General features: G+C 37.3%; 1 protein-coding gene across 2 annotated transcripts in view; it reads right to left on the bottom strand.

Moving 5' to 3' along the window:
* Nucleotides 1-25,822, bottom strand: part of GUCY1B1 (guanylate cyclase 1 soluble subunit beta 1) — a 48,681-nt gene extending 22,859 nt beyond the window's left edge. The window contains exons 1-4 of one of the 2 annotated variants that reach the window (XM_003822562.5): nt 25,659-25,822; nt 24,942-25,015; nt 9,744-9,844; nt 7,166-7,284 (exon numbers count right to left, since the gene is read on the bottom strand). In XM_003822562.5, coding sequence (XP_003822610.1) covers nt 7,166-7,284; nt 9,744-9,844; nt 24,942-25,015; nt 25,659-25,661 — 297 coding nt within the window. In that variant the 5' untranslated portion in view covers nt 25,662-25,822. Of the gene's footprint in view, nt 1-7,165; nt 7,285-9,743; nt 9,845-24,941; nt 25,016-25,260; nt 25,453-25,658 lie in introns of those variants that run through there. The other variant, XM_003822565.5, reaches the window with a different exon arrangement.
* Nucleotides 25,823-26,896: the final 1,074 nt, after the last annotated feature.

Here is a 26,896-nt window from a genome sequence, read left to right as displayed (position 1 = left end):
TTCAAGGACATCTAATTAAATTTTTTAAAGGATCCACAGAAATGGGTAAGACCTTGCCTTGAACGTTTTAAAGAAAAACATTTTCAGTATCCAAGAATCCTTGTTTTAGTGGATGGGGAGAAGGGAGTTGTCTGTGTTGAGAATATTACTGCAGTTTAGATCTGCAAGAAATCTTTAAAATCAGTCATTGCAAACCTCTTTTTGTTTTTCAATGAAGGAGGATGAGGTATAGTATTTCCTTTCTTTCTATCCCTCACACCTCTGAAAAATAGGACCAACACCGACATTCTTTAATGAGAGTCATGTAATTTAAAAAATATTTTGTTAAGTTTTATAAGAAAAAAGTCATTTTGGAATTTGAAGATAAAACATTTAAACAAAGTAGACCTAAGTAAAATGGAACATCAAACCCTAGATGATGAGAAACACCAAAGTAAATAGCATGAGATTGGAGTAGGAAGTGAATGCTTTCATAATACTTTTCCTGCCTTTTCTTCCTGGAGCTGCTTCTTGAGAATTAAATAGCTTTTCAACTGAAAAGATATAGAGATCCTTTTCTAAAAGAAACATTGAAAATCTCTATTTAAAAAGAAACTGTACCAGAGTCATTAAAATTATTTAAATGGAAATAGCTTTAAAGCTATATCAATTTATCATTACCATCCTCTCCAAGGAAATATTTTAATTAAAGAAAAACAGTTAAAATATTTCTCTTATTCTACTGCTTTTAAACTCATGTTAAAAAAGATCCAGTCTATATAATACTACATGTAACAATTAATCAATATTTTGAAAAATTATGAAAATATATACCAGTTATTCAAACTGAAAAGCCTTACAATTCTGGAATACCTCTTATCTTCCTTCATAAGTTTTTAAAAAATAAAACTAACTTTATTATTGGATTATAGAAATTGGCGTTGTGGATGCTGAGAAAACAGTTCTTTTTAAAATTCCGAAGTTAAAAATAAAGTGAATGGTGCGCTTTTTTCTTAAGAAATATAAATAATTTAGGGAAGTATTAGAATTTTACAGCTGTTCAGGAAAATCCTCATATTTCCTAAAATAACCCTTTGCACAAACATTTAAGAATTAAATCAGTCATCCATCTCAGATTGTTCCTGGTGGCCAAATCACAATGTTGTATTTAATAAGTCAAAACCTGGAGCCAACAGGAATTGAAGAAAATCCCATTGCAGGCTGAACAGAGGCGCTAGTTGATAAACTCAAATATATCTGAGTTGAGTGAATGACTGAAACTGTCAACATATCAAGGTTAGTTGAAGAAGCCAGTGTCTCCAGCAAATAATGAAAGAACGCTGATCTAACTATTCACCTGAGTTCTAATTTAAATTAGGTCATAATTTAAATCCTAACTGTTCTCTAAAATTGCATTTGCCCACGTATATTTTCATAGTCAACCTGGCAGCCTTCGCTGCTCATTTTAATTGCATTTAAACTCTCTAAATTTGTCGGGGAGGTAAAAACAATATAATGTAATAATAATGTAATACCATCGAAATTGAATTGGTAGCCCTGTTTGGGACTGACATGGCTCCTATTCCCAGGGGTAACAGATTATCTTATCAAATACAGCTTTCTCAAAGCTCTTGACTCATTGTACAAGCATATACACACATATTAAAACAGACATAAAATATAAAGGGAAAAATAATGCACAGAGTAGTGGTCTAGTTATCCATAGCTGTATGTCAAACAACTTTAATAATTTATTTGTTGTTTTTCATGGTTCTGTGGGTTGTCTGGCTAAATTAGAAAGTTCTACCCTTGGGACGGAATCAGATGGAAACTGGGCTGAAATTATCAGAATGCCGGAGCAGGCTGGTTTTCCAAGATGGATCAATCAAATGGCTGGTAGTTATTTCTAGCTCTTTGCTGAGAGCCCAGCTAGAACTGCTATCTGCCAGTCTACACGCGGCCTCTCCATGTGGCTTGTGCTTCTCATTTCATGTGTCTGGGTTTCTAGAGGTACCATCCCAACAGCAACTGTTCCAAGATACCCTGAAGGAAACCAAGACTTCCTGTACTCTAGCCCAGGAAGTTTAAATATCTCACTTCTGCCCCATTCGATTTGTTAAATAGTCACTAAAGCCAACCCAGATTCAAGGAAAAGAGAATTTTACCTCCCGCAAGGAAGAGGCAAAATCATACTACAGAAATGCATGTGAGATGGGAGAGACTATTGCAGTAATTTAGGGAAAATAGAATCTGCCATAATGCAATAGGACATTAGAGAGCAGAGGTGAGCGTGGATTAAGGTAGAAATAACATTAAACTGAACATTCCTTATCAGCTATTTTCTTATGAAGCTTTCAAATCCCATGTATTCTTTGCAGTCTTTTCATCAGTACACTAGAAGCTTCCGATAGAAATTGACTATAGCGGCCAGGCACGGTGGCTCATGCCTGTAGTCTCAGCACTTTGGGAGGCCAAGGCGGGCGGATCACGAGGTCAGGAGATCGAGACCATTCTGGCTAACACGGTGAAACCCCGTCTCTACTAAAAAATACAAAATAAAAGAAAAAAAAATCAGCTGGGTGTGGTGGAGGGCGCCTGTAGTCCCAGCTACTCGGGCAGCTGAGGCAGTAGAATGGCGTGAACCCGGGAGGCGGAGTTTGCAGTGAGCCGAGATTGCGCCACTGCACTCCAGCCTGGGCGACAGAGCAAGACTCCGTCTCAAAAATAATAATAATAATAATAAAACATTTTAAAAACGCAGAAAAAAGACATTGACTATAGCAATAGCATGGAACCACATATTTTATTGTCAATTTATGAATAAAAAAGTGGAAAAACTAGACAAAATTCTTACTGAAATATGGTCTTGTCTTTAAAACAATATACCCAGGTAAAATATATAAGATCCAAAAATCAAATTTTAAAAATGTCTTCTTTTTCTCTTTTTGATACATTATATTTTCAATTATTAAATCAACCAAAGAATAAATGCCAAAGATTATTACTTTTTTCATCAGTCCACAAGTTGATGCTTTCACTGGTGATTTAAGAAAACATCAATTCTAAACTGTGAAATGCCTAGAGAAGAGGAGTATTTCTACAAAGTTTTCTCTAAAAATATTTCTTATATTTTATTATCCATTAAATTTTATATTTTATATTTTATTTATCCATTTAGGATACATTTTATTTATCCTAAATATACCCTAAATATTATTTATCCTACATTTTATTTATCCTAAATATATCCTATTATATTTTATTTATCCATTTAGGACTTCTAGCTATTTTTTGTTAAAGTCTCAGTGTGGCTTAAAATAAGCATAATGCAAATTTTTTAAACTTGAATTTGTAAGCACAGGAGAGACTGCATAAGCAGGGTCATGAATTGGATATTGGCACCAAAGCCTTTCAAGGGGAAGGATATGTTAGTATTCGTTAAGTCAACTGTGAATGGAAATGATAACCTCCATGTGAGAAAACAAATATTTTTCTGGAGCTAAGCTACAGATATTAACTATACAGTATCCTTGAATAAAAAATTTAAGCAAAAGAGGTATTATCCTGATAAAACAGGCTGGACCAAATAATTATAAAGACACATATACTTCAGAATTAATTAATTCTATTATTTAAAGACTGTTTCATTAAATGCCTATTATATGCTGTGTCTAGTACTTAGAAATTTTCTTTCATTATTTCAAGAAAAGTAAAAACAATGGTATGGTACGTATATACATATATAAGACAGACCTATTCTTAATAATGTATCCAACTGAGAGGCTGTGGACAGGCAACTTCCAAGGAAATTCTGCTTGCTATGATGAGTGAGTCAGAGTTGCTCAGCTAAGGCATAATCAAATAGTCTCCCATGTTATGATTTCAGTAGCTATTTTAGTGTTCCCTAAAAGCTTAAAATGGAAATGTCAGAACGACCATTTTAAAAGTGTCAACAGATACAAGCAGTGTACCCTGTAAATTAAATAATAAACAGTAATTTAGTATGTTCACCTGAAAAGGAAATTGGTCTAGTGTATGTCTCTTCTTTTATATTTCAATCTATGATTCATCCGTAAAAAAAATTACAGGATCTCACTCGAAATGGGTTATCCTGGGGCAAATAATTCAGCTTGATCTATTGGTGTGTTTGCTTCCTATTGTGTGTTTTCTGCTTTTGCACAAACAACAAATATTCACTTTTTTAAAAAAGATATATTCATTTATTCTCAGATATACCGATTGCATCTGTGAAGGTACAAACATTAAGAGATTATACATGATCTCTGGCTTCCTGAAGTTTACATTCCAGTCCATCAAATGGGAATGATAATGCAGTATGAAAACTACTGTGGCTGGGGAAATAGAGTGTCCTTTGAAAATAAGAGAGAGGTTAGTTACCGTGACTAGGATAGGGCAGAGCTTGGAGAGAGGAGTGGCGTCTTCCCAGAGAAGTAATTTTACCTGCAGAATTAATAGAATTTATCTATGGGGAAAGTGCTGGAAACATGTTCCAGGCAAAGAGAAGAGCAGTGGAAAAGCTGAGAGGATAGCGGGAACAAGAATAAATACAAGGTTCTTAAAGAGGTTAAGTTTGGCTGGACTGGGGGAGAGGGAGAGGAAAGATGCAGAAAGGATGTAGGTTTCAATTGTTTTAAATATTTTGACAGTTTCCAGTGAGCAATAAAAAATTACTCCAGAGTTTAAGCAAGAAAATGATACGACAAGAGACATTTGCATTTCAGAAAAAGCACTAGAGTTATAGGATGGAGAAGAGATTGGAGGAGTCATGAAGAGAAGCAGGGAATCCATTCAACCTCTAGATAATGGTAGACTCTCCCAAAGAAGTGTGGGGGGAAATAGAGAAAAGTGGCAGAATTCCCAAAGCTCAGTATTTGGGAAATAGAATCTAAAGATGTTGTGACTGATTAAAACCAGGACTGAAACAGAAAGAAAGTCTTTAAATTTTTAGTGAAGAGTTGAAGTCACCATAAAGAATATTTTATTAATTTATGTAATAAAAATGTCAATATATGTGTGCTGGCATGTTAAAACAATGTATGAAAGTTAATGATTTTGTTTTATAGTCACACAGAAAAAGTCCATTTAATTTCTGTGTAATCAGCCTAATGATAACATAAATATCTACTTTTTAGAAAAGCAGTATTTTAACATATTCAATTTGCCCTTAAAATGTATAATTTCAAAACCAGGAGAAAATAAAAGAACTGAATCATAATGTAAAATATTGATGAAAACTACAGTATTCTAACTTTCTAGTTTCTTCATTTTTCACTCTCACGTTGAAAGAGAAATAAAATAAAATTGTGTATAATTTAAAGCTATGTTAACTACATTTTATATAACCAAATATATCCAAAATATTATCATTTTAACATGAAATCAATCAATATAAAATTGTGAATGAGCCATCTTTTATTCTTTTTGTACTGTCTTTGACATCTGGTGTATATTTTACACTTGCAGCACATTGCACTTTGTTGTGTGTATGTATGTATGTACACATGTATGTATGTATGTAGAGACAGGGTCTCACTCTGTCACCCAGGCTGGAGTGCAGTGATGTGATCATAGCTCACTCACTGCAGCCTCCATCTCCCAGGCTCAAGTGATCCTCCCATCTCAGCCTCCAAGTAGCTGGGACTACAGGTGTGAGCCACTCCCCAGTTTGCACATCTCATTTTAAATGCTGAGTAGCCTCATGCACTAGTGGCTGTCCTATTGGATAAAGCATCTCTGGAATACAGAGAAACACACCTAAAAGGCCGCTTGCTCTCTTACTGTGCCATAACAAGCTTAGCAGATGGTCACAATGAGTAGAGGTTAAAAAAAAAAAAAAAGGAATTAATAAAACCACTTGAATCTTTGTTTTGTTATGTAAACATGGGCATTGAGAGAGAGAGTTATAAGTCAGAACAACTGAAAGTTGAAACTTTGCTATAAGTTGATAGTGGCCAACAAAAGTACTAAAAAGTGAAACATGTATTCAAAAACCCAAAATCCCCCCAAACATTTAAGTATCAAACTTTAATCCATTTAAAATAATCCCATTAAATGCTGCCTGTTCAATTTTATTTAAATATCTCTTGGCAGCTACTTCATTTGGAAGTGGCAGCTTTTTTTGACACCAGTAGTTTAGTAAATCCATGGCAGGAGATTGCAAACCAGTTTCCAACTTGATTTAATGCTGTTTTAAGTTTATAAGAAAAATGTCACTATGTAAACAACAGACATTTTGATTAAACACTAAAGTTCTTATTTTGGCTGTTAAATCAATAATGCAGCTGGATTGAAAGTAGTTTACATTCCCTCAAAACTGGGCTTCGGTTCAGCTAGTATTGCACTGACATCATTTTCCAGCGAGATCTGGCTGCTGAAAGCAGCCAGTTTAGAAATACCCTTTGCAAACAACTATATAATTTTCAATGTTAACACATTTCAAGAAGAGGGTCTCACAAATGTCAATGCTTAGAATAGTATAGTCAATCCAGAAATAGTCTCTCATCTAATGTGTAATTTACTAGTACAATCTTTTAAGGTAATTTTAACAAGAATATAAGACAAAGGCCTGTGATTGCATTATTTAACTTTTTCACCTGAAACTGACTTTGGACTGTTTCCTATTTTCCCTTGTACAGTAGATTAATTAATATTTAACTAATGATAATGGATCTTAAGTATGTTTTGGTGACAGAACACCTGAAAACCCTACTACTTTTTCCTAAACATTGAGCTCCAGGTAGAACTTCATAAATACTGATACATTGCTCGATTATATCTACAAACTAGGAATGTTTTGTAAATAGAAAATAAGGCCATATTAAATGTCTAACACATAAAACCACAATCACTAGGATATAGAGCCATTACCCCAAAAAAAGGGCAGTTAAACAGATCACAAAAGACCACCTGGAGTTTTTCAGGGAACATTAATTTACAACTTGCATATTCAGTATCAGCAACCAGAAGTTAAAGAAAAAATATAACGCTAAAATGTATTCGAGACGCTCCAATAACGATGATTTTATGTGAATTAGAAAAAGGTGACTACGATTCCATTTCAGAAGCAAGACACTCTTGTACAGCTGAGTGAACAAAAGTATTCTAGAGTCTATATTTGAGAGTTATAAACACAGAACTTTTAACTATAGGACCTCAAATTGCTTACCTGTAGAAATTCTCTGACATTAGAGCCCAGGACACGCAAGATTGTATCATAACCAGATTCTTGGCAAAAGACGAAAAACATCTTCCCAAACATTTGGAGGATTTCTCCAGCATTGAGATCTATTTTACAAATTCAAGAGGGGAAAAAAGCATATAATAGGTGAAATATTGTTAATAGAAAGAATGAAGATAAGTGTTTATTAAGTAATGTAAAATGTCTTCAATTTTTGTGGATGGCAAGCATAGATCATATGAAAAAAATCCCACCAGGACAATACAATGAAATCAGAGAAGACAACGTATAAACATGTTAATGGTGTACATTTGCATTTACAAGCAAAGCAACCAGTTTTTCAGCTTCTATTACAAATTATAAGTGGAGCATACCTAATCTGAAAATCTGAAATTCTAAATACTCAAGAACCTGAAACTTTTTGGTCACCAACGTGACACTACAAGTGGAAAATTCTACACCTGAACTCATGTAATGGATTGCAGTCAAAATGTTGTTTCATGCAGAAAATCATTTAAAATATTGTGCAAAATTGCCTTCAGCCTATGTCTATAAGGTGTACATGAAACATAAGTGAATTTTATGTTTCGACTTGAATCCCATCCTCAAGATATCTTCTTATGGATATGCAAATATTCCAAAATCCAAAAAAAATCTGAAAGCCTAAACACTTCTGGTCTCAAGAGTTTTAGACAAGAGATACTCACCCTGTACTTAATTTTGACCATTTTAAAGCATATATTTGATATACTACTTCTTTTTTCCAAAAAACACAGATTTTTAAAATCATCAAGAATGCACATGACAATATTTTGATACAAAAGTCTTTATATAAATATGTATATTTAATAACTTGATTACATATAACATGTACCCTGGTGTCCTGCTTTTTTCTTAATAAACAATAATTAATATTTCCTAAAACTTAAATTTTCTGTATCACTTTTTTTTTAGTTTTTTGAGACAGAGTCTCACTTTGTCGCCCAGGCTGTAGTGCACTGGTAGGATCTCGGCTCGCTGCAACCTCCACCTCCCGGGTTCAGGCCATTCTCCTGCCTCAGCCTCCTGAGTAGCTGGGACCACAGGCACCCACCGCCACACCTGGATAATTTTTGTATTTTTAGTAGAGAGGGGGTTTCACCATGTTGGCCAGGATGGTCTCGAACTCTTGGCCTCAAGTGATCCACCCACCTCGGCCTCCCAAAGTGCTGTGTATCAGTTTTAATTGCTATCTTATTCAACATATGGATGCAATAATTTATTTAACCAATCCCTTCTTATTGAAAATGTAGGCTTTTTTTCAGTTTTTGATAATATATGGAACTCTGACATGAAAACACATACATAAATCTTAATGGAAAGAGATCTAATAATTTATTTAGGAAAAATTACTGAAGGTTTTAATATTTTTTTAAAAGGCTTTCATGAGGCAAAATTGTTCTCAAAAAAGTTGTCTTAACTACCATCACATTTAAAATGTGTGTGATTTCCCATTAACTGTACTCCATCATTACACTAGATATTTCCATTTTTAAGACTGCCAAATTGATAATAAAAAAAGTTATTTCATGTTTGTTTCAATTTTGATTGCTGGAGGCTAGATATTTTTCTTGTTAATATTAAACATTTACCAATCTTTTAAAACAATTTTTATTCTACTATAGGTAGTATTTGTTTTCTTAGTTATATGTGGCAAAGCTAAAAGCTTCATTCTATTGTATCCAAACTATAGCCCAGTTAAAAATTAAGCATTGTGGGAATAATAGATACTACTTTGAGAACAACTTCTTCTCCATGAAATTTTTAAAACTTTGCCTTCTTCAGAAAGATATTTATCTGTGGTAGATCTCAGTTTCATGTTTCTTTTACCAATAGTTAATATAACTTGTGACTACAAAAGAGATTTGGAGAAACACATATTATACTTGAATAACTACCGTTTTCTTGACACCACGTAGTAACTGATGTTGTTACATTAAGTATCAATAATTCTCTTTCCTTCCTGAATACATGGCTTTCTGTTGGGGGAGACAAAGGACTGGGCCTGGCGTGGAGGCTCACACCTGCAATCCCAGCACTTTCGGAGGCTGAGCCAGGTAGATCACTTGAGCTCAGGAGTTCAAGACCAACCTGGACAACATGATGAAACCTCGTCTCTACCAAAGATACAAAAAATTAGCTGGGCGTGGTGGTGCGTGCCTGTAGTCCCAGTTACTTGGGAGGCTGAGATGGGAGGATCACTTGAGCCTGGCAGGCAGAGGATGCAGTGAGCCGGAGTTGGGCCACTACTGCAGTGCAGCCTGGGTGACACAGCCAGACCCTGTCTCAAAAAACAACAAGAAGAGCACATTTACTCTTTTCTATTCTCTAAAGAATTTGCAAAAGGAAAAATAAGACTTGGCATAGCCTGAGCCTAACATGATATGTGGATGCCCACCACACAACTATGCAGGTTGTACAAATGCTCTGCACCACTTCTGTAACCCTGCATTGTGATCTTGAACCATGCATTCTGTGAGCTTCTACGTGTAACTTGGCCAAAGAAGGAAAGTTGCATTCAACTTACTGAGGACTTTGCTTGCAGCAGCAACCAAATCATAAGTTTTGGAGTCATCATATATTATTCTGACAAGAAACTGTCCTTCTTCATCTAACTGTGCCTCTTTTCTGGAAAACAAAAACAAGAAAGACAGAAGAGAAAAGTTGAAGTTAAAAAAATAGCTACTATAAGTATAATAATTGTATAAACAATGGCTTTATCTCTGAAATAGAATTTGGTTTTTTTGGGCAAATTTGTTTAAACATCATCATGTACCTAAAATTCTAGTGAGAGAGCAGAAATGATGTCATATCCCCCTCTCTAAATTAAAATGATATATTTAAGTATATTTTAGCAAGATTAACAGTACATAGTACTCTACTGCTCAATACAATACCTGCCATTAAATATAATAAATTAAATAACTTTTGGGTTAATGGATGTTTAGCAAGTTTTGTTGAGTCCCTATTAGGTGCCAGACATTGTTCTGGGTACTAGGGGTACAATCTTTAGTAAAACAGACAAAAATCCCTGACTTCTTGCAATACATATATTCTGGGAAAACAGACACAACATAAAATTAATAAATAACATATAATGGTAAGTATTATACTTTGGAGAAAAATAAAGCAGAGTAGAGCAGTGGAGAGCTCAAGGACAACAGCCAGGAAGGCCTCACTGAGAAGCTGGCATTTGAAGAAAGTCCAAAGGAGCTCCGAGAGTGAGCCACGAGCAATTTAGAGAGATTGTGTTCTGGGCATGGGGAAGAGCAAGTGCAAAGGGCAAGGCAGGAGCATGCCTGGGGTGTCAGGGGACAGCAGAGGCCAGTGTGGCTGGAACAGAGGAGGGGGAAAAGTAGCTAGGAGAGGTAACATGAGGCTACAGTGCTTGACCTGGTTGGACATTGGGATAACTGCCATTTACTTGAAGAGGTGAAGGGCTTGAGCACTTGTGACATGAGTGGTGATATAAACTGCTCTAGGTTAAAGGGATTCACCTGGCTACTGCATTGAAAATAGACTAAAGGGGTACAAGACAGAGGAGGGAGACCAGTTAGGAGGCTGCTGCCAACATTGAGGTAAGAAGTGTTGGTGGGCTGGGCGCGGTGGCTCACGCCTGTAATCCCAGCACTTCGGGAGGCGGGGACTGACAGATCACGAGGTCAGGAGATCAAGACCATCCTGGCTAACACGGCGAAACCGCATCTCTGCTAAAAATACAAAAAGTTAGCCTGGCGTGGTGGCAGGTGCCTGTAGTCCCAGCTACTCGGGAGGCTGAGGCAGGAGAAAGGTGTGAACCCGTGGAGCAGGTAAGAAATGCCTCAAACTCATATATATTCTAAAGGTAAATTCAGCATGATTTGCTATGGATTGGACACAGGGTGTGAAAAGAGAGGACTCAAGGAGGACACTGAGGTTTTTGGTCTAAGCAACTAAAAGGATGTTGTCAGCTAATTGGGAAAGACTTGTTGGAGGCGGACAAGGGGTCAAGGTCAAGAGCTATGTTTTCAACATATTAAGTTTGAGATGTTTTTAAACATATTAAGTTTGAGATGCCAAGTGGACTGATAAAATCTTCAAATATATCCTTAGCTTATTAAACACAGTAGCTCAAAACATACACAGTGTTAGTGAAAGAAAATTATAATTGTTTTTAAAAGTTGTCATGATTATATAAATGTATTTATTTAGATAGGATTTGAATTACTTTTCTCAAACAAGCACTCAAAGGAGAGGTGAAATCCATTGTTTAAAAGATGGCCACCTACTATGCATGTAACAAATTGCACGTGTACCTCATAAATGTATGTAAATAAAAAAACCCACATGGCCAACTGTAGAAAAGAACTAAGTTCCAGATATCATTGCCAACGTTAACTTCACAAAAATACAAGGAGCTTGGATGTCAACCTCTTACTCTCAATCCAATTCATCGGAATCCCTGTACATTGCCAAGAGAATACAAAGGAAAGTAGCCACTCTAATTAGGCGAACTTGCAACACAGCAGCTCAAATAACTCCTTAAATATTTTCAAGGCAGTCCTTAGTCGCTTTCTCTCCTTCAGAAGCTGTGCTATCACAGCTGCCACTTATGACTATATCTGTGTATGCTCAAGGGAAAAATTCCAAATGGTGGTATGTCTTACATCCATACCTTAGTATGCAGATAGTCTTAAAAACATCCTCTGTCCTTCAGAGCTTATAATTTATTTGCCTGCATTTATTCATAACTTTTTTTTTAAAAGCATGTTTTCTGTAAGCACAGAGATCTGCATTTCAGAGCCCAGGCTTTACCAGCTAAATGAACCTGAGCAAATCACATAAAGCACATAAGCATTAAAATCTCTCTTTTCTGGCTGGGCAGGTTGGCTCACGCCTGTTATCCCAGCACTTTGGGAAGCCCAGGTGGGAGGATCCGTTGAGCTAAGGAATTTGAGAACAGCCTGGGTGACATACCAAGACCTCTTCTCTCCTAGAAATAAAAAAAAAAAATTAGGCAGGTGTGGTGGCGCAAGTCTGTAGTCCCAGCTACTTGGGAGGCTGAGGTGGGAGAATATTGCTTGAGCCTCGGGAGTTGAGGCCTCAGTGAGGCGTGATCTTGCCACTGCATTTCAGCCTGGGCAACAGAGCCAGATCCTGACTCAGCTAACAAACAAGCGAACAAACAAACAAACAAAACCTCTCTTTTCTGAAGTGGAAGCAACAGATAATTCACCTTTCACAACAGTGAAGAGATAAAGTGTACAAAAGTATATTCTAAGCAGTTAAAGTACTATACATATTCCCAGTGAGTATGGCGCTCCCCATGTCTACTCAAACAATTATAGCACTGTACATAAAATATTAAATTCTTCTCCCTTTTTCCAAACATAAACAGCTGTTAAACAAAAGCAACACAACTCTTCGAAGACCTCAAGTCTCTTTAATACCAAAAGTCAGTGAGATATCAAAAAATTATGAAAACGTAATATACAAATATTGTCTTATCCTCTGATAAATTCTACTATATATTTTCTGCATTCTAATTTCTAATTGTAAAAATATATATAAAGTACAGGAAAGGAAAAACTAAACAGAAAATAAGCCTCCACTATCCTGAGATAATCACTGCTATTATAATTTTCAAGTTGTTCATGCTTGAATATACTTATATATAGAACATACTGCTTTAAAACCCATTTGAGTGAATATTTGATGGATATCTTTTCATATCATAATTATACTTCTATACCATGGCTGCATAAAATTGCATTGCAGACATATTGAAGTCTTGGTAGGTAGTTAGATGTTTTTATTTTTTCCACAAGTATAAAAAATGTTATGAATATCTTTATAGCTTCTTACACTTCTATGTAAAAATAGAACAAATTCCTAGGAATGGGATAAATAGTTTGACGGATATGGATACCTTATGTTTTGTCATTTTGCTATTAACATTTTATTATGAAACAACACTGATCTATAGATTAAAATTTTGGAGACTCTGACAGAATATTCTAATTAAAGATACAATAAAGTAGAAATTTATTCATGTTTCACCATTCTGTTTCTTCCAATTGGAATAAATCAAATCACATAAATTTCTGTAATAAACTCTGTTTATTTGAAACACTCACCAATCTCTAGTAACCCATAAATAAACAAGGTACAAGCAGAATCCACAGTCCCTCTGCATAAAATAGGGGAACAGCCATTTCCTCAGAAACCCCCTAACCATGGGTCAATGCATTGCTCCTTTCCTTTCTCTCTCTTTATTAAAATAAGCTCCCTTATCGTCAAAGCTTTACTTCCTGAAATGACCAGTGTCAATGCTCCCCAGTGGGGACTGAAATAGAAATTAAACAGTAGTACATGGAAGGAAATAATAATCTTCTTTTAAAAATTTCACTCTGAATTCCTTTGAATTATTCAAAGTACTTAGGACTCTATTTACATCTTTGGGAATGTGGGGCTACCCTTTTTCTTTTTCTTTTTTTCTGATGGAACAGTTTTACCACAAATATTTGGATGCCTATTATGTCCCAGCACTTTTCTAAGCACTTTTAATATATCAATGAACAAAAGAGGTAAAGATCCCTGTCCTCATAAAGCTTATCTTTTAGCTGACAGATACAAGTAATAATCAATAAACATGATATACAACAAAATGATATAATATGTTATGAAGCAATAGATGCTACAGGAAGAGGTAGCTCTGGATAAAGACATGAGAGTGGAAATGCAAGAGGAAGGGGCTGGATGCAGTATACATATGAGGATAATATACATAGGTGTTCATGGTAGGCTTCATGGGGACAGTGACGTCTGAGCAAGGACTCGAGCAGGAAACCTCCATCCTTACCACCTTATACCTAACCTTTCTGGGGCCACTTCCTTTCCTTCTCTAGCCTATTCTTCATCTTCTTTCCTTTCAGGGGAAAAGCTAATTGGAAATACTGCAAAAGTTAATTGGAGGTATCGCAAACTCTTTAGTATGAAGCAGTTTAATACACTAAACTGAGATGGAGAATATACAGTGAGGGAGTAATAACTAAGAGAATTAATTTCAGATAATACGGCCTTTGAAGCTAGTAGAAAGTTTGAATCAACAAAGCCTTCTCTGTTGTCTCTCAATTCTCAATACAACTTTTCTTCTAACTTTTAGGTAAATTTATATATAATCGGACTTCATGCTGTCAAATGTTTTAACCTCCAGAAAGCACAGAGATGTGATAATAACCATTTCCCAGCACTCTGCAAAATATAGCTGCCACTGTTCTTTGAGGAAAGTTTTAATGGCTTCCCTTCCCACACTGCAGGCTTCTTTCTCTCCTTAGCTTTAGAGCTGTTTTTTCATCTGCTACCTGAAGTCACAGAGGGCAACCAGTAAATTTAAGAAAAGTTAGGAAGTAAGCTAATATTTAGATTACATAAACAATTTACATAATTCAAGTAATATTATCTCATAATTCTGCATCCCCCACTTTGCTATCCCATAACGTTTAAGTTCTTTCCTCAAAAGCAAAGGCAAGAATAACACTTCTAATAATTTAAAATTTATTTTTGTGACAAGTAGAATTTATATGGGCTTAAATTATCCAAATTCAGCCAAGTACATTCACCAAATTTTATAGACTCATTCATTCTTTCAGAATTATTTTTTGAGCTCCAATTTTGTTTAAATTGTTGCATTATGTATACATTGTTGCATTATTATTATGTAATTATATAATTACATAATAGGGAAATTATGCAATTTCCTTATTATTTAAATTGTACTTATTTTACATGTGAGAAAAACCACAGGTTTCCCTGAGAACCACAATTTAAGATTTTTCTGAAAATTTTGGACATACTGTCATTTTTTTCAATGCTTCTTAGATGACAAAAAATATCATATAAACTCTAAGTAAATTGGATTAAACTGTGTTCAAGAGTGCTCATCTATCAAATAATAACCAACAGCACTACAATCTTCATGCATCCTAGTTTGTATTACATTCTGTTGCTGCTTACTACTATTATTTTTACTTTTAAAAGCCCTACCAAATCCCAAGTGAACATAGTCTTTCACTATGTTCAAATACTATGACTTGCCATATTTACATACCCAATGACTCTGCTTGGCTTAAGCGTTAAATTTTTCTATTCAGTGAATTACTCAATGAAAGAGGTCAGCAGACAATAATAAATATTTAGAGAGGTTCAAGTTTAAAAGCACTTTCATCGGCTAACAAGTAAACCTAGATAAAGAGAAACTCCCTTGATTTCATCTATGTCATAAGTCAAAGTCTTTCCTCACACAGTATGGAAAATAAATAACTAAGCCAATCCCATGTGCAGTTTGGGCAGATTCTACTCTTGGTGTTTCATTTCCTCATCTGTAAAACAGGCTAACAGCAGCAGTTACCTCCGGTCATTGTGTTGGTTAGCAGAATTAATCTATGCAAAAACCTCAGGGTAGTACTTCTCGCACACTTAATGCCTGATACTTCCTCTAACTGGTAAGTTATAGTAGTTGGAGAAGATGAAGGAAGAAGGGAAAAAGGAGAAAGAGGAAATGGCAAGTGGAAGAAGAGAAGGGAAGAATGACAACAAAATCTTAGTCATTTTTAGTCAGAATCAAATAATTAAGGTGCACTTAGTATGCAGATTTGCTGATAGAATTTACAAACCAAAATAGCCAAGAAACAAACAAGCTCTGTCGCCCCTAAGAGCTTTAAAAATAAAGATCGAATTCTCACCTGGCAACAAAATCAGAAATAATCACATTCTTTGTATCTGTAGCCACAGTAACTGTTTAGAAGTTGAATATGTATAAGTGAAATAGTTTCCCAGTAGCAATCAACTTCCTACTTACTCTTATTTGTTGGAATTTAAGCAGATCCTTTATTTATACTAATTACCTTTTTACAAAGAGGTAGTTGGTATTTTTATAGTGGTGGTGTTTGGTAAGTTGGGATTTTTTTCTTTAATGTAATTACTGGTGCCTAACCCAGGTGCCTGGAATTGCACATGTGCTTAATAAAGGTGCACATGTGCTTAATAAAGGTATACATGTTTAAAAATTAGTGAATGAATTAATGAAATCGATTTCCCCACACATTTCCAAGCTCCCTACAAAAAAAAAAAACAAACAAGTAATCAAACATTACTAACAAAAGTCCATCATTTGCTTTCAAACTAAAGAATATTTTTTATTATTTATTTTTTAAAACTAGGTATAAAATTTGTCCAAAATATCCAGGTAACATTTCTTATAACTTCACATACAAGGAGATATTCCTTAACTACAATATGTAAACACAGAAAAACTGAATTCATATTCTGACCCTGAGCTCCTGCTACTGTACATTTTTAGAGTAAGTTAAGAATATGACAAGACTGCTATATTTCAGTTAAAGAAGTTTTCCATGGAGTATTTTGAAATGGGAGAGCCTGAACACAGGCATGTTGAAAACATAATCTCAACACAAGGTCTGCTCTTGGGCAGAAAAGGTCAATCAGGATCAAACAATCAAACTGACCAATGACAGCTCCAAGATACTATTGATCCCATAAACAACATTATCAGAACACATGCTGTATTAAAAAACAGTACGTAGGTGTCGTTTTGATAATAAATCCTAGAATGGTCCATTGTAGTGAGCTGAATTGGTACCATAATGTTGCATTGTCCCCAACCATTATTAAAACTAAAATCTCCCACTATAAACTGTGGATAGTAACTATATATAACATCTAAAAAAGTAAAACTTTATATTGCTTTTTTCTAAGTGGCTGTGGAGCATGAATAGCCTCTGAGTTTTCAATAGCCTAATCTAATGATTCTCAGTAAGCCTGAACCCCAAAGGAGAGACTCTGGCTTGAGGGAGCTGCCAAGTAGAGAGACAGGCCCTTTAAATCCAGTAACGACTTCCTGCCTGAACCCCCTTTTAGTTAGTAAAGGTCAGTCCTTTCATGTCAATGTGTTCACTCACTCATCCAATCACTGTAAACAGTAACAATAAATGCTCTCCTGAGTGACACCCATACCTTAGTTTTAGGGGAAACAACAACAGTCTTGATACATAATTGCATGTTTCTTCCTGACATGCAATTGTCAGGAAGAGACCCTTAATGGTAATTTCTCCAATTTTGAGTCATAAGAGACCCTTAATGGTAACTTCTCCAATTTTGAAAACATATCCACAAAACTTACAAATCTTCATTTGAGCTGCTGAGCCATTTTCAGCAGCTTTAACAGACAAATGAATTTACTTAGACACTTGTGTGTATGCTTCATGTCAATTCACCTTTAAAAATATTGTTGTCAAAAATCACCTGTACGCATGCTTGAACATTCCAAGAAAAAAGAAAAAGCAGCAGGCAGTACTAATACACATAAACATGGCACATGTCCTTGCTAAATTGGTTGTCTTTGGAAAGAAGAAGGTTATAGGTCTTTCTCTTTGGAGGAAAACACATAACATGATAATTACAACTTTATCTGTGTTCAAATCCTAGCTCTAATAATTAATAGCTGAATGTTTGAGGCAGGCTTTTTTTTAAGCCTCTATTCTCTCATTTGCAAAATGAGGATAATGAAGGAATCTATTTTCTGTGGTGGTAATGAGGATTAACTGAGATAATGAGTATAAAGCATGTAGGACTGTGACTGCAGAACCATATGGTATGTGTTTAATATACGTGACACATTACATTCGAAATAGCATGACATGGTGAGAGCTCATCTGGATTTCAAATTTAATTTCAGTATTCTAAACACTGAGTTACAGTCTATGACACTGACTTTAAACAGCACCACACATCCCTGCCTTTTAGACACTTGCTAAAGGATTCAATCATGTCCTGAATCCAATCTAGTAATTGTCTTTTGACATATGAAATTGTCATTCTAACAATAGAGTTCTTAGTCCTTCCAATACATCCACATGACATGAGAAAACATAAAAGAACTCTGACACTTCCAAAAGGAATTGCTATCATGTATTGCTATATTGCTCTATCTTCTGCCTTTGCTGATATAAGAAATGTTTATTTGGCACAGCAATGTCACCATTAACAATTACAATGAACAATTACAGTTAACAATACTATAATTAATACTTGAAATTTGTTAAGAGGGTAGGTCTTAAGTGTTCTCACTATAAAAAAAGAGGGTACCTATGTGAGGTGATGAATATGGCAATTGGCTTGATTACAGTGATTATTTCACAATGTATATGTACATCAAAACATGAAGTTGTGCACCTTAAATATATATATAACTTTTATTTGTCAATTATATCTCAATAAATCTGGGAGAAAAAGAAATGTCTATTTGAAAACAGCTTATATTTAAATAGTAGTTGAAGATGTCACCATGCCGACATAAATTCTGGTTGCAGAAAAGAATCTTTGATAAAAATATGTGTGCGCTCTATTCTTTGGAAATGAAAAATGTGAAAGATACTTCATTCATATATAAACATCCATATTTTTACTACAGAAAGAGAGCCTGATATTTTATTGAATATATAGAGAGAGGGAGAGAGAGAGCACTCTAGAAAGAGTTATGGAGGCTATTGTCATGGAGGATAGACATTAATCAGTAGTACAAATACTTAAGTACAAACTCTTGCATTACAGCACTATGAAGGAAAGGGAAAAGTTTGGATGTGAGAGAAGGTTCCCTTAAGAAGTGACATTTGCTTTGACATCTCAAAGCTGAGAGGTGTTTACATTTACAGGAGGGTTGGGAGGGTGAAGAAAAGGAGACCATAGCAAGCACAGGTGTTAAACGGACACATTTAAGGCTCGGTATGGCTGAGAAACTAAAAACAGGCCCATGGGGCTGGAATGCTAAGGGTATGTAGGACAAATTGAGTGAAAGGTTTCCATGTTTGGGTTATCTGAAGATTGACCACAAAGAATTTCAATAAATTTAACAATTTCATATTTCAGGATTCAACAATGAAGGGGAAGTAGACCAGAATATGCAACAGAACCAAAGCCACAGTAACGAGGAGGTCCAATAAATACTTCAGAATGTCTACTTTTACCTGGAATAAAATCCACTTTAACTTCACTATCTTTTGATATAGTTTGACACAGAAAAAGATGCTTCATTTTGCTAGACACAAACAATAAAGACATTTTTTCTCCCACCATTTCCTCTTTAACCAACAAGGAGGCAAAGGAGAGAATGAAAAAGCTGCAAGTACTCACGTCTGCTGAGCTGTCACCCTCGGATCTAGCCAGTTAGATTTCTTTATAGCATTCATTTCCTTAAGTGTGTTTTCCTATTGATGTCTGCAGAGCATCAACCCATAACTATAGCTTTCCAACACATTAAAGAGAAACATTTGCTAGAGCCCCTTATTCTGGAGAAAGGCAAGAAAGTAGAAAGGACATTGTTCTTGCAAATCATAACAATGCTTAGTAAATGTTTGCCAAAACTAGATCTGGGTACATTAAGAGTGAGAATACAGATTTTCTGATTTCTGATGCTCACTGTAATGTGCAAAGATCCTTCCGACACACCAAATTAAGTGATGTACTCCTCTGATTTTTTTTTTAATTCTCAAAAATCACTGAATGCAAGGAAAATAAAGACTCCAAGACCCAGCTTGATTTCTGGGGGATACCTCAGATCATCAGAACCAAAATAAAACTCAAAAGAAACACCCACAAACCCCCTGAGATCATGTGATGACCCGCCTTATCACCTAGGTGCCTGCCATGCTGCTCACAGACATGGTCCAGGTTCTGGAAGAGCCCTATGCAAAGAGCTCAATAGCAGGTATGTGATGGAGTATACACTTGGGAATCCAGTTCCAGCTGCAAAAGATAACTTCAAACATTAGTAAGCTTAACAGCCAACATACAATACAATGCAACGCCTTCCTCTGTATTTCAGGCTAACTGGCAGATCTTTCTACAGAAAAGGATCCTGATCCTAACAATGATCTGGTTTACTTGTTTCCTTAGTCTGTATATTGATGTGTTTATTTGTACTGAGGAAGTTTCTGGGTAAGAAAATAAATGTGGTTTCATTTTTGTATGTATACTACATTAGTTCCTATTTCACAGTTATATCTTAAAAGAAGCATTAAACCTGGCAACAGAAGAACAAGGGCTGAAGTTCTGACTTTTCAGTTTCCTATATGTAATTCTCTGGGGCAGTAAGTAATTACATATGGGAATTAACCTCTTGGAAAACCAACTTTGTTATTAAAAAAAATTGAGCTGTAAAGTCCTTTCCTATTTCAAATGGATGTTGTAGCAGTCAACCAAAATTACAGAGAGAAGAAAACTTTGGAAATTTGAAATTGCTTTATAATATAAAGTATCCTTACTACTTTAAAACATACATAGGCTCATTACTACTTAAGCAGGTCTACAGAAAGGTGTAGAAGTTTAAATCACACCTTCAAAAATATGAAAATCTGAATAAACACGGCAAAACATGGTGATGTGCTCTTTTGTTTGTTTTAATTTGCTTTGATACAATGGATATTAAGAGCATTTGTTGCATTTCAAAACAAAATGATGAAAAATGATGATGATGATGATTACTTATCCTAGAGTGATAAAAAAATTTAGACTGATAGAATATAGACTGCAATAATATTTTTTAAAGGAGGGCTTAATATCTTTCAAGTAAATTGGGGAATTGAAAGTTTAAAAACTCTGATTCTAGAGTAAAATAAAAAAAATCATCATTTATTAAGCTATTGTCAAGAACTATGTTAAGCATTTTGCAGACATTATTCAATGCATTACATCAACTCTGTGAAGTACTATTTTTTCCTCTATGCAATGGAGGATTGGAAAGTTTAGGCAACTTGGAAAGTCCCATAACTAGTTTATAGCAAAGTGTTTCCTTATTTGAACCATAATGATTAATTTGTGATTAGCAAATTTAACAAGACACATTAATTTCAAAACTGGAAGTATATGCTATCCAACAGACAAAAGGTTCCCGTATTTGAGTTATAGGCAGGAAAATAAAAACAAAATAATAAGACTAAAATATCATGAAATCTCTAGAATTTTTTTTTTGAAGGTAAGGATTACATCATTGCTTTTCTATCCTCAGTGCCTAAAACACTTGACTATACTCATTAAAGATAAACGTTTTATCTGATTTATTTAAGTCAGGGCAGCGTACTTTCTTTACAGACTTTTAATCATTTGGGATTTTTCAGTGTTTTGGATCTATCTTCCTAATTTGTATGTTTCAGTGAGGTTAAAAAATCTCAAGTTGGGCTGGGCGTGGTGGTGCATATAATCCAATACTTTGGGAGGCCGAGTCAAGAGGATCACTTGTTGACAGGAGTTTGAGACCAGCTTGGGCACACAGCAAGACCTGTCTCTAACTGCTCCCCTCCGCTGCTACCCAGAAAAAATATGGAAAGAAAGTAGAGAAAAAATCTAAAATTAAACCCAGTAATTTGATGCAATGATGAGTTTAGTCAGGGCTGATGGAAGGATAACAGAGATGGGAAATCAAGTATTTAGGTGCTTTTCTAGGATGTATCACTCCTAACTTTATTTATTTTCTACCCTGATAATTTTTTTGTCATTACTTAGAAATCATAGCCTCTTAAAAGGACTATCTGAATATTGAAAGGAAATCAACAAAACAAACTTTGAAATGGATTCACAGGTCTCTTTTGCTTTTTCACATTTGTTATGGTCTAAATCAGAGGTCATCAAACTATAGCCCATGGATCACATGTAGCCCACTTTGTCTGGTTTGGTTGTTTGTTTGCGTTTTCCTGGTCCAAGAGCTAACAATGGTTTTAATATTTTTAAGTGGTTATATTTTAATAGTTATATTGATTCCTACATAATATCCTCAATTTTACCTTGGCCTGTAACACCTAAAACATTTACTATCTGGCCCTTTAAGAGAAAGTTTGCTGGCCCTTGGTCTAGACAATTTTTCTTCTTCTTAAGAGGAATTCAAAGCTTTTGTGAAATGGTTATATTGTTGGTAAGAGTGTAAGTGGATACTGAGTTTACAATGAAGCATTTTTGGCCCTTATCCACTTAGAATTTTCTGTCTGCTGTCTGGAATCTGTTACTTAGGGTTTTATTTGTCATTAAATGTTTGGCATCTTTTCCCATCCTTTCTCATGAAGGATGGGTGGCCATTTCCTAGTGAAGCAAAAAAGTATAATGTAAATTTGTATAAACATCAATTTAGATAGTTTCTCAAAGACCAAAAGAAAAAATAAGAGTTTGGTACTTACTGAGACAAAAAAAAAAATGTTTTTCCTCCTATATTCAATTTCTTATAAAAGTTAAAACTGAAAGCATCTTGGACCAATGACTGCTGTAATATTCCCTGAAGCAGAGGGTAGGGAGGGGAGGAGGAACCAGAATCACCCAAGGAGCATTTTTCAATTACACTCCTCCAGTTTCTCCTCCCCTCTCCCCAGGCAGCAAGATTCTTTTCTGTGGAAAGCAAATGCTCTCCCAGGGAGCATTTAGTAATTACTCAGGGGTATTGGGTTGGAAACCAAGGAGCAGCTTTAATGCCCTCAGTGCAGAGAGTTCAACCATGTTCTCTAGCCCAGACACTAAACCACACCCAAGATCAGCTGGGGTCCACCAAAAGATGCTTAGACAAATAAAGAATCAACACTAACACCTGGATTACCAACACCAGTGTGACTAACAGTTTTTCCCTTGCAGGGGCATAACCTTGAGGCAATTTTATTTAAGAAAAGACCAATATAACTTGTTCCATTTTTACCAGAAAAATTGTGTTGTGGATGATTGGAATTTTTATCCTTTAGACAAATTATGAATACTGTTGGAAGCTACTTAAAGATAAATTAGTAAGTTAATAAAGAATTTTTTAAAGTAGAATGGAACAATATTCTCAGCTTGATTTTGCAGAGTTAAATTCTCATCAATTGAATCTTTACATATTTGGACTTCCTCTGGGAAAATATAAGCAATATAAACAAATCTCTTGATAATTTTAACTTTTTAAAATGTCTGATACATTACTCTATAAAGTATTATTTTTCATCTCTGTATTTAACAGTGATCTAAACTGATAATGGCTAGGATATACAATCTAAATCTGGTTAAATTACATAATGACTGTTTAATCATAATAGCCATCTTTCATTCTGCTCTAAAAATTCTAAGCATATTCACTGTCATAGCATACCTACCAGCAAATTTGGGAATTTCTATCTTACAGATGCAAAAGCATCATATGGAGAATATATATATATATATAGCATTTATAAATTTACAAAGGAAGTGGCTTAAAAATAATTCGGTAGTTAAGTTATACTGTTAACAATCTTTTTTTGATGTCTGCCTTGTTGATATCTGTCTACTAAGCAAAATAAAAATTATAATGGTATTAAGATGGCCAGAAAATTCAAATCCTAAGGTAACTTTTGGTGCCTATGTTCTCATTGGATTCAACCACATAATTGCCAAATCTCGGCTTCTGTTTATAATATGTAGGTAATATGCCCTGTGGATAATACAAATGGTTTCTGAAACATGAAAGAAATGCTCAGTGATACAGATCCAGGGGAAAGAAAAGTTACATTTTCATGCTTAATATATAACCCTGGTCATTTCTATGGAAACAGATCGTTATGAGAAATCACCATCATGTAACTGCATAATAAGGCCTGTTAGAATCGATTGCTAATAATTGTAATGTGCTTAGGGAAAAACAGCATGGAAGCCTCACCTACCTGAGACAACAAAATGAAATCACTAAGTACAGGAAATCAGAGTGAATAATCACAGTGTATTCCCATCTGCCCACCCAGGAAACCCTTCCTTCCACCTTTGTTACAATGTGATAGTCTGACTGTTGCTCTAATATGAAAATCCATAAATAGGGTTTTGGAGTAGCTAGTTGGTGGTGGTCAGCTATACCATAAGTTAAATGCAAATTTTTTGAGAGTGAGAGGAAAAAGGAGAGAGAACTTTATTAGAGTGAAATAGTCAACCTGCCTGCAGACATGCTGACCCATCAGTCATTCCAACAGGTTTAAACTCTCAGGTGGGTGTGGTATTTCCGTTCACATCCCCAGTACTGGGCTCAAAGCTCCAGGACTGAAAGTAGAATGCCTCCTTGAACTGTAAGTCTTCAACACAGCAGAAAAAAACAGGGGGGATAGGGGTTGGGGCGGGGGGTGGGGGGGTGGGGTGGGCAGTGGGATTTGGGGAAAACGAAAAACTTCCAATTTTCACTTTATTTAAAAATGAATAAATGCGCTTAATTCACTGTTGCTCAAGAAATAATCTCCCGCGTGTTTCAGCATACCAAAAAGGCCTAACTTATGCCAGGTGTGTAAATCATAAAGGAGCCAAAGTCTTCCATTTGTTTCTAAGGCCTCCGGGCGCAGGAACCTCGCGGAGGCCCGTGTGGTCCCTCGGGGCTCTGCACGCGTGGGAGCTGCCCGGCCTGCTGAGCCTGGGAGCGCCGGCAGCGCGTTCCCACGCTCAGGCCGGGTCGGGAAGCCGTGGTGACCCCTAGGGGCTCCTTTCCGCGGTTCTCGCCCTCGCAGCCCCGCCCCAGCCGCCCCTCCCCTCCTGGTTCCAGTCCCGGAGCGTGGGAGCGCAGCTGCAGCGAGCCGGGAGCGAGGCGCGGAGGCACCTCCAAGGATGCGCGCCCGCGACCCGGCCAGCAGGCTGAGGACCAGGCGAGGCGCGGGGGGCCTCCCGCACTGGGCGCCGACCTGGGCCACAGCCAGGGTAGCCGGCCACTTACTTGATGTCTTCCCACACCTCGGGGCCGTAATTGCGGATCACCAGCAGCTCCAGGGCGTGATTCACAAATCCGTACTGCGGGGACAGGGAGAGACTTGAGCGTCAGAGACCCGCTGTAGCTGAGAAGCGGCTTGGGGGCGAGGCTGCTGCCTCTGCTCCCATGGCGCTGGCTTAACCTTTCACCCCGCCCCTGACTCCTCTCCCTTAGGGGTACTATGCACTAAAGGGGTCGGATCGTGGGGGCGCAACCCCCCAATCCCTGGTGGATTCTCCCCGTCACCATCCGCCCCACCCCCACGCTATCTTCCCACCCTCCTCACCTGTCACCGCTCCGGGAGAGGCTGGGCATCGGGGGCAGCGCGGGGACGCGAACCCGGAGCCTTCCCTGCCGCTGGCGCTCAGCCTCCCACACTGGTGGGGCCGGCCAGAGCCGGGAAGACCCCACGCCTCCGCCGCACCTCCCCTTCCCGAGCTCAGGAAGCTGCGGTGTGGAGCGGCAAACCCGCCTGGGAAGCAAAGGCACCGATCGCCCCCGCCACGACTCGCGGCGTTCCCACCTCCCCTGACTGGGCGCGGGCAAGGAGTGAGGCTGCTCCTGTGGCCGGCAGTGAGCTCCCAGGGCCCCCGAGCCAAGCTCCGGCTGCGCGGCCAGTTCCCTCGCTGCCAGGCCGGCCGAGGAGGGGTGAGGTTCGGGCCGCACCCGGCTGAGAGCACTTACCATGGTGTCTGCACCGGGAGCCGGGGAGGCAGCCCCCACGCAGAGGTACGGCCGAAGGGACCCAGGCAGAGGCGGCAGCGGCTACAGCGCAACCGGGCCGGGGAGGCAGCATCGAGCTGGAGCGAGAACAGCCGCCTTGGCCCGCCCTGATTGCCACCTCTTCCCAGCCAATGGCGAGTCGAGCCGCAGGGGGCTGGTCGGTGCTCCCCAGTTCTTCAACCAATCAGGGACAGAGGAGGGAATTCGGATGCTCTCAATGCTGCTGCGCTCCAGTGCCTTCCCGCCCCCACCTGGTGACAAGGCCTTCATTTGAGGCCATAACAATGACAGTGGAGAAGCCCCAGCCGTGCTCCTTGCATGAATTCTGGAGCAGAGGAAATGCAGCTCTTGTGGACCCACTAAATGTATTATTATTCAGAGATCTGCCCTCAGTGGTTAACACAAGCAAAAGGGAACAGGGCGTGTTTGTTGTGTGAGCGTGTACGTGTGTACTTTGCAATGGACAGACCTTAAAAGGAATATCCTCTGTTGCTGGCATCCTCATGCTTATCTTTGTCTAGCAGATAAACATTTCCTCTGTGGCTTGGTCCCACAACAGTTTATGGCAAATTTAAAGCTGGTAATATTGAGAAAAACATATTTTCACTTCTAGTCAATGAGACTAGTTGAGTGAAGCACCAAAAATTTTCAGTAATGTAGTTTGGTGGACGTTATGTTAAATCCAGTCCTGCCCTTTACTAAACTGTACAAGATCCAGCGATATTCTAGGCTTGATCCCTGTGGGACACCTTTCCCTACACCATGTCCGGGAGCCATAATTCCAGGGAATTTGTAACCCGCTAGAGCGGGCCTCTGTTGCTGTTTCTTAGCAACAGACGAACTGGAAAATGACCAGTACAAAATGCACAGACTTTAACTACTCTACCTCCAGCTTACATTCTACCAGACCCTTAGGTTAGTTAATGCTCTGAGTCCTGCCATAGAGAGAAGATGAGAGGAACAGGAAGTGGCAGCTTATTAAAGCTGTTTGTACCTGAGGTATATGGACTCCAGTTGACTTTTAGGGCAAGGTCAAAAGTGAGGTCACCAGTCTCAAGTGGGCCTGAGAAGCCAGATGGTATTTTAAGATGTGCATATTTTGTTGTGAGAACAGTCTCAATATGGTTAGAGAAAAATGTCAAAACAATAAGATTGTGCTGACATCAGCACCCGAGAGAGCTATGATGAAGGAAACTGAT

Source organism: Pan paniscus, chromosome 3, assembly GCF_029289425.2.
Source record: "Pan paniscus chromosome 3, NHGRI_mPanPan1-v2.0_pri, whole genome shotgun sequence".
NCBI lineage: Eukaryota > Metazoa > Chordata > Mammalia > Primates > Hominidae > Pan > Pan paniscus.
Note: the sequence above shows the minus strand (reverse complement) of the source record. Positions and strands in the feature narration are given on the sequence as shown.